Raw genomic sequence first — 18,795 nt, forward strand, 5'->3', positions numbered from 1 at the left:
GCTGCACTTTGAAACTCAGAAAGAAATATGCCATTAATTTCTTAAGAAATGGGGAAATATGCATTATAAAGAAGGTAATCTTAGTTGTTCAGCCTCCTGCTAGTTTAACAATATCTTTTATTGAAAACAATAAAGAATATGATCTTAAGACTTCTGGAGATGTACACTGAAACACACTCGGAATCAAACTCTTACCAAAAAAAAAAAAAAAAATCATCAAAATCTCAGCACTTTGATCTCTTAGAACAGTTTCATCTATGACAGACAATTTGGCCAACAGCAGAAAAATCAACAGCTGCCTGGTAGGGTGGGATATCCTTAATTTCTATTTTTTCTCAAAACAATAAAAAAATAATTTCAGGCCTCATGGTAATGAAAGAAAAATGCAAACAGATATGGTTCACTCTCAAAGAATGAAAACGCACAAGCTTAAGAACAGGTATTTACCTGCATCACAAAGAACTGCATAAAACATAACTATGAACAACACTATGTGTAAGTCCCAGACAGAACTAAACAGTCCCACTGCCTTTGTACCTCCAGAAATTTACCATATGCTTAACACTGTTTTCAAGCATGTTTAAAGTTCACAAGTTCCTTTTCTAAAAAAAAAAAAAAAAAAATTAAAAAAAAAACGGCCACAACGTTGGGGATTATGAGAAATTATGACCGTAAGTAGATGATTTGCTCATAGAATAAGTTATACAAAGATGCCAGCAAAAGAAACATTCAAAATTGAGAATACAGATAAAGCTAAAATATGAACCACATTAGCTGTAATTAGTGTTTCCATCCTACCTATTCATCAACATGTTCTTTACAATAGGCGAGACTTCCCACAGTGCCACAGGGAAGACCTACCACACTAGTCTAATACACTGAGAGCTATACATTGGTCTAATAATTCCTACTGTTGATGTGATTTGCATTTATTTCCTCAAAAGAAAAAAAAAGAGGTGTCAGATTTGCTTGTGTCTATTTGTGAGTGAAAGGCCAAAGCAGCATGTTATTGAGGTAGATGGTACGAATTTAATTCTCAAGTTACTTTGCGTTTTGGAAGTTAACTTCTGAATCTCACTGGTGCATTTTGATAGTGCCTGTTTTTGTGAAGAACAGCTTTGAAAGTGACAGTTCCTATCAATCAGAAATACAACCCAACCCAACTGTCTTCTGGGCTTTTCCAATCATATATAAATATTGCATGAAGTTGAGATGTATAATGGAATAACAAGGTTAATCCAGTCATAATGCTCAAACCTACATTAAGGTAACATAAAGGTCACTTTTGAAACAAAAAAGTAATTTTTCCAGTCTGAGTTAAACCTGCTGAACAGTATATGTTAAACCACCACCACTGAAGCAAATTTTATTATTTTGTTAACATATATTTGAAATTCTATCTATTGACAGCTGACATTAAAATTCTTTTTCTCCATGTATCCATATGGTATTTCATAATCTTTCTCTCAATTTCTTTATTTATTTGACGAAAAAAATGTGCTTGAAGTTATTGTAACAAGTTCTAAAGATGCACTTCTCTTAAACTTTGAGATACCAAATATTTGGTACTAGGAAATACCAACATGAAAGACTTTTCCATTAAAAAAATAAAAGAGGTTTTGTTTTGAAAATTAAGTGTCATTTTCAAACACAGTGTCAGTACCTATTTTAAATTTTTTTGTCCCTGAAGGAAAAGTGTTAAGTCTTAAGGATACTAGGGCAAACAAAAGTCACCTCCTACCCTCCAACACTTTTTTGTTTCAGTGTTTTTTTTGTTTTGGTGAGCTTTTGGGTTTTTGGTCAGATCTCTGCTGCTCTTCACATCTTCAGAGTACAGAGAAGATTATTAGGTTGTCAGATCAGAAGATTTAGGGAAAATGTTATTCTAGCATGTAACAATGTTTTTTTAAGGACATGCCAAATTTTAGGCAAGTGACCTGCATTTCTAAGCCCACAATGGGTAGTTGCCACAGAGCTGGTAAGAAAAGCATTCAGCTGTTCTAGTGCAGAAGCAAGTACACTGCTTATTTACTAGTTGTCTTTTAACACAAACATACCTTAAATATTTGTCTGCTTGCCTCTATTAAAGCCTCTCTTGCTGAAAAGGCTGTAATTCCTCCCCCTTTTGGTTTCTAATTCCAAAAGTGAAGGAACCAAATGTAATTAAAATACATCACTCCAAGCTATATGGCCAATAATAAACAGCAATTTAAGAAGCCTCATCAGGAAAATTTTGCTGCCATAATGCCTGCTGTACTTACTTCTCCATAATTACGTTAGAAAAACAGCCATTTCCAGAACACATTTCTTCTTTGCCCTCATTCTCAAACGTCGCCTCTCCCAGTCTCTTTTCCCCTTCTGCCCCTCTTACTTTCACATCTTTCTACTCTTCTCTTCCTCACCTAGACCAATACTCAAAAGTACCTGAACTTTAAGAAATATTATGGGAATCCCATACAACTTTAAGAACAAGAATGATCTCGATCTTAGCTCTCTAGAAGACAAGTTGTTCATGACAAGAAGGCTAAACTAACTGATACATAGTATTTTTCACTTTTTAAATTTCTCTTAATCCGTGACAGAATTCTTCACTTTGACAACATCCTACTGCTCTAATGTTTCATTACATCCAACATGTTTCCTTCATGAGGGCCTCCCAAAACTTCCTTTTTCCATTGTAAAGGAAACAGGGAGCTTTCCTACACCCTACTTCCCATAATGCCAAACAGAGAAGCCAAAAGTAGGAAATCCAAAACACCATTCTGGTTCACCAGAGCCACTCTGGCCTCATAATACAGGTGCCTATCTATGAACAATACACCAGTCAGAAATAAGACAGTATGTTGTTGTCCTGTCAACTCTTACACAACAGAATCAAGTAATGCATTAGCAACTTTGCAATCCCACACAAAGTACTGCAAAAGGACTCAAGTCATCCAACTTGTCAGAAATCTCCTCCCCCTGAAAACATGCACAACTGATGAGAAAGATGGCCTTCCTTCAGAAGAGGCAGACTCCGGATCTTCATCAAAGGACATGTAACTATTAAAAATAACCACTGATGATGCTTTCATTCACAGTGAATATGCAAGACTTGGCTGCTAGACCCTCTTTTATCTACACAACCATTATCTGAACAGTGTGGACAGAGTCAAAGGGAATGGGTTTTAAATGAATTATACACTTAAAAACATGGAACATCTACTTCTCCCAAACTACTGCTTCAGGCTGTCTGCAAGATCAGACAAACGCTCACTGCTGCCTGGAGTAGTCTTTAAACTTATGCTCATTAATGTACAAACTGCAGTGTTCTTCATCTTTTTTTCTCCTAGCTATGTCCCATTTGTCTCTCCACAACTTTCACCTTGAACCTGCTCCAAACCTCCATGTCACCACAATTTAATGACCAAAAAACTCTCTGGAGTTTTATTCCATGTTTCAGTTTAGAATTGTGTTATTGTGTTGTGAGACAGTCCGATTCAGTGTCCTTTCTCTGATTTGCACTTATATATATATATACATATATATATATATTTAAGATAAAACCATAAAATTCCAGGTAAATATTTATCTTTAAAGGTCTTTTTCCTCTATGAATGACCAAAATGAAACTATGTATAAACACCACTTTTACAGCAACAGCAAGACCTCAAAGAACATTTTCCCCATTCCTATATTGAAATTCTATTCAAGGTACTGTTTGCAGATGCAGTTAGCCATTGGAATTAACTCTTATGAAGTTAAATGCTGCAGAACTATTTTTTTTATTAATAAAAACCAAAGCTTCTGATGTGTCTGAACCTGACAACACCACACATACATTATCCTGCACAGTATATGAGAGTAAGTAACAGATACGCATTACAGCTGGATGAAATAATAAGTAATATAGCAGCTACAACATGCTTTTATTCCAAACTGGGCAAAAAAATTTCACATTGGCTAGAACTAACACTGGGTAAATAGTGCTTCAATTAATCATATGCTTTGTGTATCTTTGTGCAGCTCTCTGATGTAGATCCTGGAAGTCTACTAAACCCTATTTTAACATATGGCTTAGTATGAACATGCAACAAAAAAGCCAACACTATTTTCAAGAAAACAAACACACAAACCAACCAACCAAACCAAACCACAATAACACAAAAGAGTAAACTAGTTATCTTGGAGAAAAACAAAACAAAACAACAAACATTTTTTCTATTATTCCTGAAAGAGCAATATAGGAAATGAAACAGGTTTATTCTATCTTTTAAAAATCCTTTATTTTCCCACAAAAATGGCTCCCCCCTCTTTTTACTGAAGAGGAAGATTGCTTATATATACAATAACCAATGAATAACATTCAAATGGCATTCCAGGTTTCCTCATTCTCTTAAGCAAATAGCATAAATTGAAAACAGGCTTTTTACTACACAAATATTCATAATTCTTTGCTTTCATAAGCTCAGGTATCAATTTATAGTGAACTAGCAAATATTTGCTATTGTGCCTATAGTCTTTACAACAGAATTACCAGAGGAATGTAATACGTTTTGAAGAGGAAGGTAATACATTTCAAAGAATCATCCATTGATCACTGAAAAGTGCCACAAACAATCATTATCATGAAATGGAGGGACTGTGTGGCCAGGTATTACACCTACACACACAAAATACTCTGTTTCCGCAACAGAAATTAGTATCTTTTTATCCTGACTGCAATACCTTGTCAAATAAAGGGACTCTCTGAAATACTATATAGTTTTGAAACAAACAGGTGATTCCCACTCCAGCAGAAATTTGCTGTAAGTTTTCTTTTCCCAGCTCCACCTACTCATATTTTCCAATGCAAGGAGACAGTGCAATCTTTCCCAAGACAAAGACATTTAAAGAATCCCTCCTCTGCTTTCTTCCAACTCATATCAAACATAAAGAGATGTAACTATTATTTAAATTATAGTCTTTAATCAAATTTTGGCTGCAGATAAACAAGAGGTAAAATTTGAAGTAATTAGCAAGACAGATGAACAACATACATCTTTCTTCCTGAAAAGGTCAAACTCAGAAGGGCATGTTCAACATCATTTCAAGCTCCTGAAACCCTGAGAGCAGCATGAAAGCTTCAAATCTGTGATCTCAGCAAAGGAGGCACTTTTACTTTCTGTATCAGCTCAAGCCATCTGCTGATGGTCTGTCAGGCTCATCACCAGACAGAATAATGATGGTCTCAGTAACCACTGCTTCAGTGATTCAAACATTTAAACTAGGCACACAGAACTTCCTAAAGATAAGAGGAACGTTGCTGCATGTTCTCTTAGCTTCAGACCAAACACTTATTTCCTTGTTGTGTTACCAGTAAGCAGTTCAGAATCATCAAGCAGCTTGGGGCATGCATTCTTTGAAGTGTTTTAACATGTACTAAAAATTCAATCTTTGTTTTAGAAGATGTCATAATATTTATATGAAGAAAATATAACTCATGGAAATCTGAATACAATTTCACTTGTGACTACTGGAAAGGGATCTTGGGAACTGTTTTCAGAATCAGAGGTCGGCTATATAATTCTGCAATCGAAGTTCTGAAAACTGGAGAACTAGCAGAAGTTTCACATCCAAAAATCTGCAAAAAACACTGCAAATGAAAATGCTGCTTGAAGACTCAAACAATAAGCTATACATGATCAGTGCTCAAACAATAAGCTATATCATTCTTATAACCTAGTTTAGGCAAATAACACGAAACTGTAATTTAATCAAGTTGTACAAGGCTCGACCAAACCTTATTCTGAATCTGCACAAACAAAAGCACAGTGCTGAAGTGACAGAAGAATCATTCGAATGCCCTCAGAGTTAACAATTCCAGTTTCTTCTTCAGTCATCTCCTAAGAACAATGTTAACATCTATTGTTAGCAATTCTAACACCTGTATTTACTTTAAGACACACATGCAGTGTACTGGTATAGTACATTCTTTCTACAGATTGACAAATACACAGATTATTCAAATAATAAATTAGAGAGATAAATACTTTAAATATACTCAGAATTTGTTGTAACAAGCTACTTGCACCAAACTGTATCTGTCAAAATACTTTTCTCAAAGGAAAGCAGTATTGCAGGATTTGTATATCCAATTGCAAGATATGCCGCAAATCATTGGCTTCTCAAAGAAGTAGGCTTTTGGATAGTTGCTGATCATTATAACTAGAAGATAAGCTTAAGTGGTTTGTATTATAAGACCATTCATAATTCTGTGAGGCAGGGAAGTTCCTTCATCCCTTTTTTACAAAATAAGATGTGAGATACTAAACCTAGAAAAAGGACTTCTATCCTGCCAAGCTTTCAGGTAAAATACAAAGGATTACATGGTATATAAGAAAGGTATCTCCACAGGAAAACAAAACAAACAACTGCTTTCAAGAAGCAACAGAAAGTACAGAAGCAAAAGATACACTTTCTCCCATGCAACTCTGTCTAATCTTATTACGTCACTATGAGCTGCAGGAAGACATCTTAAAATTTAGGGCCCTGAATCCTTTTCTGTAATTATGTTCTTTGATTCTCCCTTCCAAGCAAGGAGACTGTAGAGGTTGCTTAACAATATTTTTTGTATAAAACAGTAACTGAGAAGAGGAAATATGTTTCAGTACTTACTTCATCAAGGAAATAAATTACTTTACAGAAACTATGCAATGAATGTCAGCCTTAACTGTTTCCTCCATACTACCCAAATTATCCTATTCTGAAATATCTTTTCCTTGTTCCAAAGAAAAATTTATTCTTACTTTTCCAACATGGAATGATTGCAAAGATGTGTAAAACTTTAAATAGAGAGATTCACAGGGCTTCTCCCTGCTTCAAGAAACCTGTAGACTTATAACCAGGCCACTCTCCTACAGGACATGAAACGTAAGTTCCAGTCCCTCTCAGGCAAATGTCCCCAAACTCCTTCTCACTGAAAATATTAAGGGACACTAATTCTCCAGTCTTCCTCTGTGGCAGGGAAGGAACCCAAGACACTGTTTCAAAGAAGAAACTTCCTGGACGAAATGCCAACTTAAGAGTTCCTACCTCACACTTCCATGCTGTTCATTCCCACATCTGCTATATCTTGCTATTTGTTCTGGCATAACTACTTAAAAGGTAGAGTGGTAAAACTTTAAAACATACAAATAAAATTATTTTAAACCTGAATCAGTTGCCTGATCCAATTTACCACATAGCACAGGCAACAGTTGTGTCAATATCATAGATGACTAAAAGAAGAGCAGAAACAAGCAAACATGAAAAATAAATTTCTGCATAAGCATAGAGGAATTCCTAAATTCATTCTGACAGATCCAAAGTATTTTTATGAGACTAAGGATTAAACTTCACAGGTGCCACTTTAAGAGGGAGGAAGCAGCAGTAGCCAATGACATAGTCAAACCATAGAAAATGGGAAAAAATAGTATGGCCACAGTTCTTCTTCCTCTGTAGATGTGTGTATATATAGCTTTCTGTCTGTTTATATACACACATACGCATAAAAACCCCAAAGATTTCTTAAAATTACCAAGTCTATCTTGTATGTGTTCTAATACATCAAGATTTAAGTAGAATGGGAAAATAAATTCTCCAAATCCTGGTAAATGGCACTGAACTACATTTTATTTCTCCTGATGACAAGGGAATCTTACAAAAACACAGGTCCTGTGACATGCACAGAAGTAGACACACACACACGTTTTCAACTAGAGTTTGGGTCATGTACCTGACTTTCAGTACAGGTCTCTGCATTAAAAGAACAAACGACAAACTATGACAAAAAAATTTAAAGCGATTTCCACCAACATCTCGAGGAATCAGTGTAAGAGTAGCTACATAGCCCCAGAAAAAAATTAACAGATCTTGGGGAGGGGACAGAGAGAAAACCTGCAGAGTACAGAACAGGGCACAGGAGTGCAAATCTCTGGGAACACCATGCTGGTGATGGATGAAGCCACCGCCCTCTCCCTGGCAGCGGGGCAAGCGCTGCCCACCACACCGGATTCCTCTGCCGTTCCAACCAGCTCCCGACCTCCGGGCGCCACAAGGACACCGGCCGGGCGGTCCCTGCGAAGAAGACAGCAAGGACGGACACGGACAAATACGCACAGCCCCGCACGAAGGCCTCGGCCAGGCGCCCGCTAGCAGCCCAGCCGCCCCCGCTCGCGGCGGGGCCCTGCGCGGTGCCTTCGGCCTAGTGCCCAAGGCGGCCGCGGCGAAGCCCTAGGCCCGGGTCAGCCTCCTCGGGAGAGCGGCCGCCCCTGCAGGCCGCCGCCGGCGAGCCCCTGACTGCGGCGGTGCCGCCCGGCCGGTCGGCGGAGCGCCCGCGGTGCCCGTTACCTGGCCGGCGACAGGCGGGCCGCGGCGGCCCCACTCCTCGCCACAAGGTGCCTCAGAGCCGCTGACATTGAGAGAGCCGCCGCCATGACGCTCGCCACAGCCGCTGGGAGACGGCGGCGTCGCAGGGCCAAACCTCCTCCGCCCAGACAGGAAACGCGAAGGCGAGGGCGGAAAGAGGGATCGGGAGGGGCGGGCAGGGCGGGGGAGAGGGTGTCGTGGAGCCATGGAGAGCGGGCTGGGGCTGCTGGCACCCCATGGCCAGTGCTGGGGACGGTCAGGCCTGACGGACGGAGCCCCGTGGAGGAGTCGTGCGGACTTTTGGGGCACAGCCGCCCCAGCTGCACGTTTTCTGGCAGCTTTGTGCGTGACGCCACCATCTCGATGGCAGAGGACGAGCTCCCGGGAGGGACGGCGCGGGCCCCAGCGGCCTCACCGTTTCCCTGGCGGCGGCTCGGCCGGCCGGTGTGTGCCGGAGGGCGGGCCCGGGCGGGGGGGCACGGCGGCCTCCGAGCGCCTGGAGCCGCTGCTGCTCGGGGACAAAAGCGGTGGGACGGGTATTTTGGGCTCCTTTATTCCCATTGCGTTTCTCAGACAAAATGTCACACTCGGTACAAAGACATCAAAGCTTTGCTGTATCTTCTTGCATCTGTTTTTAAACATTATATCCACATTCTTGGTCTGCTAAGATAAGTTTCAAACATACTGTGGTACTTCTAGGAGTTATATTTTGGTTTTAAACCAATTCCAGCCTTGTTTCCCTTATTTGTGCGAGTAAAACTGGCAAAAGGGAGTCACATACTTAATACATTAACTGTAAAAGGGAAGTAAAAAAAAGTACTTATGCCCTGGAAGCATTAGGGTGGTGTGTTCATGGTTAAAGAAGACAGATTGCTAAATGAAGAGTCAAATATGATTGTGTTCAGTGCCAAAACCTCAAAATACATGGTGCAAAAGCACAGCGTTACACTAGGATCTGTAATATTGTGAAGGACTGAAAAGTTTTGGTTCTGTGGCAGGAGAAAGGTGATATTCTTAAAATTGTTCCAATTATTTCTATAGTAAAAATCTGATGACATTTTGAAAAAGAGCTTAGTTAAAGTTCAGCTTCAATTTTACTGAAAAAAATATTTAAAAGTTTGTTAAGCAAGAAAATGACGAAATTCCTACAGGAGGAGATGTTGGTTTTGACTGTTTTTGCATTGCTTCAGGAGAAGCCAGCGTTGTTCTCAATTTTGACAGCACAGTTTGACAGGGGCAGATACAAAAGTTCTGCACAAGCAAGTAAATTCAGCATTTTCCTGCCCCAAATAAAGGGAGACAGAAGAATAATAGTTCTGATGAAAAGTTAAACTTCCAACGAATGTCTTCTGCAGTTATCAAATCAACAGAGCATTAATTTCCGATGAGAACAAACAAGCAACACCCTTGTATTATATAACCCTAATTAAATGTCAGACCTAGAGCCATCTTTTATTAGGCAAAGGTTGCAAAATACTTTCTATTGTAAATCATCCTGTTAGAACTTTCCACACTTAAATATGTAATTTTCTATGCTTCCTACTCGTCAAATATTTCTGAGTTGTGAGGAAATGAAAGTGTGTACTTTTTTCCCTTTCAAAATAGCAACAACGCTGTGGGAAAAGAAAAGTAAAAAATCATCCTGGGCAGCATAAGATAGAGACACTAAGGACAGTGGTTTAGAAATTGGTGGTTTTACAGGTAGGAGCATTTAAATTTAATTTTTTAGTCATTAGTGAATATCTTCAAAGTAAGATTTAGAAAGACAGACAGCAGGAGTGATTTTGTAGCAATGATGAATTGAAGTGAATATGGGGAAATAATAGCCTTTGTTGAATGCAGGTGGGAAAATACCCCTAACATTTGAGCTTGCAAGTTTTTCTTCAGGGGTTTTGAGAGAAAGACTTGAAAAACTGTTCCCCAAAGTTTTTTTGTTTTTTTGGTTTTTTTTTTCAATCATATCAGTTTTAAACCTAATAATGCATGCTGCCTCTTGCACGAAACCTTCAGTCACATGCAGATAGACATAGTAAGAGTATCTGCATCTTGGGAAATTAATGAATTTTTCTTTTTCTCTTCCAAAATCTTTTTCCAGTGGATGAGTGATGGTAGGCTAGAGGAGGCATTTGTACCAACTTCTATTATATTTACTTGGACTAATCTGGACTTGTCCCTTTCATGGTGCTTCAGCTAGGAGAGATGTCTGTCTATACTGGAAGCAGAGGAAGATTTTACAGTTGTTCAGGGGCACCAGTGGTTTGGTGAGACCAGTTGGCCTTGAGGGCAACTGAGGGAAATTATTTCAGTCTGTCTGCTTTGCATCAGCTGGCAGATCACCATAGCTCAGCCGAGGGGTAGATCCAGCTTTCAGGATCTTTGTTGTTTTCTTCCACTGTCAGAGATGGAGCTGGTGGTTTGGGGAGCACACGAAGGCTCCTGTGCTTTGTGTGGCTCAGTTCTTTGAGCTCCTGCTTGCCTTGCTACCTCTTTGGGTGGGGGAAGAACCGAAGTAGCAGACGGCAGCTGGAATTTGGAGCTGCCACCTTATTAACTGAATCTGTCAAAGGAGGGTGCCAAATTCAGGAGCTGCCTTTGGCAGCTGCAGAGACAAGACTGTCTTGTGGTAGATCACAGCGACTGATGGGCTTGAGCATGTGCGCAAGTGAACGTGCTGCTAATTGCTACCACAGTCCCTGGAACCGTTTTGGCCCTGGCCAATTAGCACCATCCCAAACAATGTCTGAGCACAGTCTGGGAACTAGCATGGGCCTGGGACTGTTCCTAATAAGCTGTGTGGATGAGGCCATTCTGGGTTTTGGATTGTTTTTTTGCAGCAGCGGAGAAGGGGGCAAAGAGTTTAGCTCCATGTATGTGAGCTGTGCCACGTATGCTGAGCTGCATCAGGGGTGCAAAAGGGTAGTTGAACTGTTTATTTACTCATATAAATGTAACCATAGCATTTGTTGCTGAAGTATTACTGTATTATATAGTAGTCACAAAAATATGAAAGACTATTTCAAGACAAATAACCATAGCTCTCCAGAGACAGCATGTGTGGCAATTCCAAGTACACAATTTACCGTGAAATTAATATGCACCAACAGTCCCTTGCAGTCTGGTGCCTGAGAAAGGGAGAGAATGAATTTTTCTGTCTCCCATTATTGCCCCAAGTTTAGAAGTAGACCTGTAATATACTCCTACATAGGTTTAAGTTGAATCTATACTGTTATATCCAATTGGGTTAAATTTTGTAAATATATTCACACATATAACGCAATGTCTTTATAAATCATCATGTCTTAGGTTACACCAATGAATTTGTATGCAATAACACTCTTAGAAAAGGAAATGTTAAATGCCAAGTTCCTCAAAATAATTAAATGCATCGATTTTTGAGGTGACTGCAGAAGAATCATGCAAAGTCCATATTTTCATGAAGGCTTAAACTTTTCATTCATCATTCTGGCTGCAAGCTGGTCTTCTGTCACTGATATACTGTGAAACACTGTCCCTCAAGACTGAAAGAGTTCATGTGCCAGCACTTGTTGTGCTGTACAGTATGCTCACAGTTCCTATTGTCTCACTCTATGAGAAAGCTTATTAGCTTAACTATGCATAGAGTCATATTTTCTCTTCACATATGTGAGCTGCACACATTGTGAGAACTGGAGAGGAAAATTTAACCTTTTACCTTTTCCCTGCAAGACTGAGGTTGCACAACTTTACTCCATGCCCAAGCAAACCAATTCTGGTACAAATAGTTCCACAGTCTTGAATAAACCACAGTTAGCAGTAACAAGAAGAATTCTAGCACTATTCTTTAATGTATTGTTGCTTTGAATTGGTTTGTTTTCTTCTGGGTGGCATAGAGGAACTATGTAGGAAACAATAGCATCAGTCTCAAAGATCTCGACAGTCTAACACAGCAAAGAACTGGTAGAAAAGGGGTACAACATACAAGCAAACTGATTATACTGGCTATAGCTACTTGTATTCCCAGTTCCATTTTGTTTGTTGGTTGTATTGCTTTTACTTACAGAAGCTATGATTTCAGTGTTGGGTAACTCTCAGATTCTGACCCTTCAGACATCTAAGCATGGCAGCTTAACATACACTGAGTAATTCACATCAATTAACTTTCATAGGACTGGAACTTGGCTTTTAAAAGACTATTTTTTAGTTTGAAATGTTTATCTTCGTAAGAGCTTACTCTGTAAGTAGTGACTCTTTTGTCTACATTCTCTCCAAAATAATTTCTTTTGCTGATGAAATATCAGCTGCAGTTATGCTCTCAGGTTTTTTGAGTGTTTGCAGGGGGACAAAGACTATTCCTCCTATATAGTCGTTTGCAAACCTTACCATGCTTCAGGTGTCAGGATAAATTTAATACGAGAATTCATCCCAAATGTCCATTTATGCGTTAAAAGATGATTTAGCATAAGAATATGATGTTTTGGGATTTTAGTATTTATTTGCATTCCCTATATGGCAGCCAGGTTGGTAAGGAAGCTGACATTATTCTCAAAGTCTGTTTGATTGCATATGAAATTTAAAGTGCGGTTGGAGCTGTCTGGATTTCATTTCCCCGCCTCCTCCCCCCCCCCCTCCACCCTGCCTTTGGTAGGGGGGAATAAAACATCTCAGCTTATATGGGAGAAAAAAATTAAAACCAGGCAGAACCAGCCCCATTGTAAGCTTCACATGCAATCAAACGGCCTCGCAGGGAAACTCCCCTTCCTGGCTTCACTGCTGCCACTGGTGAACCACAATTAAAAAAAAAAAAGAAAAAAAAAAAAGAAAATCACTTTTTATACTCACTGCTTTCAAGCTAGACATTGACATGTGAACCAAAATCTTCTTTTTAGCTATTGCCCGGGAGGCCACCAAAGAATCCCAGCTGACCCCCTGCCATCAGAGTGAGTGATGGTCGGCTGCTGGTGTTGCAGCTCACTTCCCCCAAGCTGCCACCCTGAGAGATCCCACCATCCACCGTCGGTGTGAGTGACATTAGCCCACTGGGCTTTGAAAGCACTTTTCAGGTCGGTCATCACGGAGAGATAGCTTCCTTCACACACACCATCAGGGTGAGTGACGTCAGGCCACTGGGGTTTAAAATACAGACCCTCAGGCTTGCTAAGCTGACACTGCTGAGAAAACTGCTTTTATTGTTTTACATCAGCAGGGACCTCTTTGTCTTTTTTTGCATTGTTTACTTAGAAGCCAGCCTCCCCTTCCCTGACTCCCACCCCAGGGAATTATTAACATCTGTAGAGTAATTTCTACTTTTTTTTTTCCTTTCTTTTTTTTTTTCTTTTTTTTTTCTTTTTTTTTTTTACTGAAGGTAAAGCAGATTTTAGTCTTTGAATTTTTATAGCCATCTGCTTTCTCATATGATTTTTGAAAGATCCTGGGTGTGCCTGAGTATTTGTTAGTGGGAGAGCCTTAGAATAATAAAAGGAAAGCAATTCTCAGAGATTCTTGTCTTTTTAGCTGTCCAGGTCAGACACTCCTTGATCGATAGTACTAATGATACTCATTCTTACTTCTTAGTTTTCCTGGGGTTCCTGGAAAATTAAGACTTCAGCAAATGTTTCTCTCCACTATAGACAAGAGCATGACTCTGGATGGTGCTTGGTCTTGCAATTCATGCTGCAAAAATTAAAGGCTTCTCTCTGGTCAGGCATTGTAGAGATCTATACCTGAAATTTTGGATAATTTTTGAACCCTAAATTCAGATATTGAGATTGTAGAAGCTTTATAAAATAATAAATGGGATTCAGGATAAAAAACCTTAAACCGGTTATTACGAGATAAAAATATTTGAAATTGACATTCTCTAATATTTCTGAAAACACTATGTCATAGAATAATATGTAGTGCAGTAGAAGTGCCATTTTTCTGAACTCTATTTCCCTTCCATTCAAATTTAGAGAATGTTCTTGATATACTACTGAAAGGACGTTACTTTTTTTTCAAATATTTATATATAAAGGACTCTAATTCCTTATGAAAACAGCAAACAGGTAAGCTAAAATAAATATGTGTTTGTAAGAAAATAAATTCTGAGAAAGATTACTTTGTTAACATTTTATTTAAAGATATAAAACATTATTGAAACTAACATCTATTTGTCTGATTTGTGACTTTATTTTCTTTGTTCTGTGCAATTTGAAGCTCTTCTCTCACTGATCTGATCTTCATTTGGACACATAAACTCATTTTGGAGTCAGACTTCACAGGAGGTACTGTGCAGAGTACTATTGCTCTTTAAGATACATTTGATTGTTTAAGAGTCTTTTCACTTCTTCAGCTTGCCTATTTTTGAATGGCGTTGACTACAAATAGATACTGAATGGCACGAGTGTCATTGAAGGAAGACGCTTTTAATGCTTTTGAAAATATGTAACCAAAATGTATTTTGATGAAGTAACTGGGCTGTCCAGTAAAATATATTTGAAAATAATTTTATTTAGCCTTATGAGAACTGAAATATATTAACAGTGCAATGCTAAATCAAACTGAGGTCCTTTCATGTTAGCATGAAAGTAGCCTCTAGCAGTTACCACTATGAGATACTTCTGAGTACACTGCAGGCAAGGATGACAATTTGTCTTCCCTACTGAAGTTCTCAGCCTAAGTAATATTCTTAAAAATTAAGGTTATTCCTACTCATAAAAGTTATTTTAAAGATGCAGTTTTAATGGGCTTGATAACATTCTGTGGTAGTAAACACCACAAACCAGTTATGTATTGGGGGGGGGAGGGGGAGGAGGGTTAATTATTGTCCTGTTTGGAATAAGTCCCACCCCATTTTCATAGAAACGAGACTTTCAAGGCCAGCTGCTTGTTTCTGCCCCATATAAACTGAAGCAAGAACTGGACCCCAGACTTGTGCAGTTCAGAACCACAGACAAGACTGGGAATCTGTTAATACCTGCTGTGCTATAAAATTTGCAAGAGGTTTTAAGAAGTGCTTTTGCTTTTTCTCCTAGCTGTAGCAATCTGTATGTGATTTGCCATTATGCTGTTGTTTGCTTGACCAGACTGAAGAAAGCACTAATCCAGCTCTTTTAGTGCTGTTCGCAGGAGTTTGTGTCTTGCCCTGAGGTTGCTAGTGTGCCAGCTGTCATACTAGCAGCGCACTCCAACTAGATCCCCTGTCTAGCATGATCTGGAAGCGGACAGTGTATATCCAGCACTGCGCAGTTTTGGGATTCCCCTGCCATGGAAATCCCCAGGCTTCCAGCTGCTCAGAAGGCTGACCATAGTATGCCTAGTGGGAGGGTTGATTAATTTGCCACAGACCTAGCATGGCAAAACCTGTCTGTTCAGAAATGAGAAGTTAGCCCCAAATGTCATGGGTTTGTTAAAAAAAAAAAATAGGAAAAAAGAAACCAAACTGCTTGGCTCCAGACATTTGGACCCTCTTGGCTTACTCACTCTGCATATGCAAATTATCCTACAGAACCTTGAACGTTATTTTGGATCTTTGTTGTAAAATGAAAATTAAGTTTTCTTTTAAGCGCACAGCTTGAAAGTCTAAGATTCATGAGAGCTGCCAAAAAGTCTGTAGTATCTGCGACTGTCCATATAGAAATGAAAGATGGATGTCCCTATAGCAACTGGAATCTGAAATTAAGAAATTGCAAAAAGGAAGGCAGCAACCCAGTTGCATTATGCTTGCTTTGGCTCTGAGTACTTTGGATAAGAAATTGCAAGTTCTGTATCTGTCTGCCTTATGCACTGGCATGCTGGATCTGGAAGAGACCACACGTGTTATATTTCTGCATCTTCGGTATTTGGATGAAAGACATCAAAATCTTCTACCAAAATGCAGCATAGTATACTTTAAATTTTGTTTGTGACCATCACTGTATTAGCTGCATCAGGAATCTTAGTTTTGGTGACACAATTAGTTTCTGCAAAAAGGACTGTGGTGCCAGGAAAATAATACGATTTCTGTAAAGCAGCTGTTGGAATTCTTAACGATTAATGATTCTGTTTCCATGGAGTAAATTACTGAAGTATATATTGGCAGAATATTTTCCAAATAGAATATTTAGAAAATGTCCAGAAAAAAAAAATCAAAGTCATTTATAAGAGATGTTGAAGAATGTGCTGGTTGTACTCAATACACTGGTCAAGGAACACTATGCTTTCCTCAAAATAACACCCAGTCAGGTTACATGCTTTTGGAATACAGTTTTTTAATACAGATGCTTGGCAATGGCAACCTTAGCTTGCCCACCACACATTTCCAAAAATGTGCTGTTACTTTTATGAATTAAGGCACATGACTGCATATTCACAATAATTATCTCTTTTTCTCTTCTTCTCTAAATTGCTTTCTATTAACTCTTTTTTTTTTTTTTTTTACTGGTTAAATCACAGTGACACTGGTAATACACATTATTTTTATACTTGCTAAAATGCTGTAGCCTATATAAAGCGAATCAAAAAAATGAAGTTCTGAAAAAGGTTGTTTACTTACGTATGTTTCTCAGTATAGTTTTTTTCTAAAGGCCTGAGCTCTGCTTTGTTATTAGTAGTATACACGGTTGATTGTCATTCTGGTAGTCATGCAATTTCTGTTGCATACCATAGTTTGTCTGGATGATTTTTAAAAGTGCTATACATTAGTAATTTCACTTTATTTGCATTATCTAATTAAATAAGGTTAGGACTACAAATACCATGAGATTTCTACTTACAAAAAAGAGCTATGTTCCTTATTTTGGAGAGAATAACTTGATGTGCTACCAAGTAGAACATCAGAGGTCTTAAAATGAAATGATAAATTGTAGGCTTGTTTGAAAATCTGGAGAGAATGGAATGATTCTGTTCTATGCCACTAAAAGATGACTTATATCCAACAGGAAAGTGGCAAAGCAAAAGTGACATGAATTCCCTGTCAAATGAAAATGAACTATTATTTTGCAACAAATCATTTAAATTAAAACAATTCCCTAAACATATAAATAAAATATAATGATAATAAAAATAGCTCATGCAGTCCTTTTTTTAATTTGGGGTCACTTTTTATTCCATTTTCTGTGACATTTTCTTGACTAAATTGTTGTTGTTTTGGTTTTGTATCAGATTTAGTTTTCACCAGAGGCAGTTGTATTGCAACATAACAAAAAAACACAGAAATAATTTTATGTTTCATCTGAAGTAAAAACTGTTAGAAACAAATAGGTCTTTTCCATCCAGTTCAGTATTCCTGGTGAGTTTAATTTTAGTTATTACAAATAGTAAGGTTATTCATACTTGTGCCTTTCCACTTGGATATTAACATGTAAATCAGAGAGAATCTAACTCATCTCTGTGTTTTATAAGCAAGGCTCTTTCATAGAAAAGGCTGTATAATCATTACTTTTTTCTTCTTGCTCATCAGTGAAAGAGCTAAGCATTTGCTAGATGAATCGTTTTGTGAAATTACCTCATCTTGGCCCTTTTCTAATTTTATCTATATATTTATTATTATTCTCCTTACCTCTCTTCCCACAGTTATTCAGACCTTTAAGCTTTACATTAGCAATTACCTCTTTCTTTGAGTAATTTTTTTCAAAATAATCATTTTGGAGAGATTATGTCATTCCATGAACAAAGCAGAAACAATTTTAAATAAGAGAGACTTTGTCAAAGAGACTTGTAATCCCTGCTTTGTGTATTCTTCTTGTCATTTTGGAAAGTATCATAAAAAGGCCTTCTCTGAGATTTTTTTTTCATATATTTTCCATTCTATACTCTTGAAATGCAGTGAAAAAAGAGACAGAAAATGGAATACTGTAATTTATGTTTTTCCCCCGTTTCATAAACAGCAGGCTAAATACTACTATAGGTATCGTATTTCTTTCTTTCTACTTTGTTTGCCATGTGAGACTTTGGAGACCCTTTCTCTTTCTCACTTTCTATTTTTCTCATAAGAAGGTGAAGGGTAGTAATATTACAAGAGGGTAACGGATTCCCTGTACACATGTACATGTCAGTGGTCATAGAAATTGTGACTAAAATGACAGATACAGTAAGTGTCCTTCAGGGTCTTTTGTTAGTTTAGATTTAGGTCACAAACTGTATTTCCCAGGCTATCATTCTAGGATGAGCCTGTCTTACAACTCGGGATTCTGTATTCGGATTCTTTTGTTGAACACTTAAAGGGTTTTGCAGTGATAGCTTCTCAACAGTAAGAATGGAAACAAGAAAATAAATTTTAGTAGAAATTGTTGAATGAAAGTTACTGTGCTTCTAAATCACGTTTCTAGAAACAGTGGCAAGGTTTAATAGTCTTGTTAACCAAGAATATACAGGGACTGAAAGGGATCTCTGCCACATCCAGTCTCCTCGTAGTTCAGGCAACCAAATCATATGACCATTCTAATAAATTTGTAAAGTTCCATCTTAAGAGGTTCTAGGCTAATTTTGCCC

At 38.3% G+C, this 18,795-nt stretch overlaps 1 protein-coding gene across 1 annotated transcript in view; it reads right to left on the bottom strand.

Annotated features, from left to right (window-relative positions):
* The window catches only part of NDUFS4 (NADH:ubiquinone oxidoreductase subunit S4), a 47,865-nt gene extending 39,359 nt beyond the window's left edge, over nucleotides 1–8,506 (bottom strand). Inside the window, exon 1 of the mRNA XM_082074864.1 lies at nucleotides 8,350–8,506. Coding sequence (XP_081930990.1) covers nucleotides 8,350–8,435 — 86 coding nt within the window. The 5' untranslated portion in view covers nucleotides 8,436–8,506. The remainder of the gene's footprint in view (nucleotides 1–8,349) is intronic.
* Between the last annotated feature and the right edge of the window lie 10,289 nt (nucleotides 8,507–18,795).

The sequence above is a fragment of the Streptopelia decaocto genome (genome assembly GCF_964273445.1).
Source record: "Streptopelia decaocto genome assembly, chromosome: Z".
NCBI classification, from domain to species: domain Eukaryota; kingdom Metazoa; phylum Chordata; class Aves; order Columbiformes; family Columbidae; genus Streptopelia; species Streptopelia decaocto.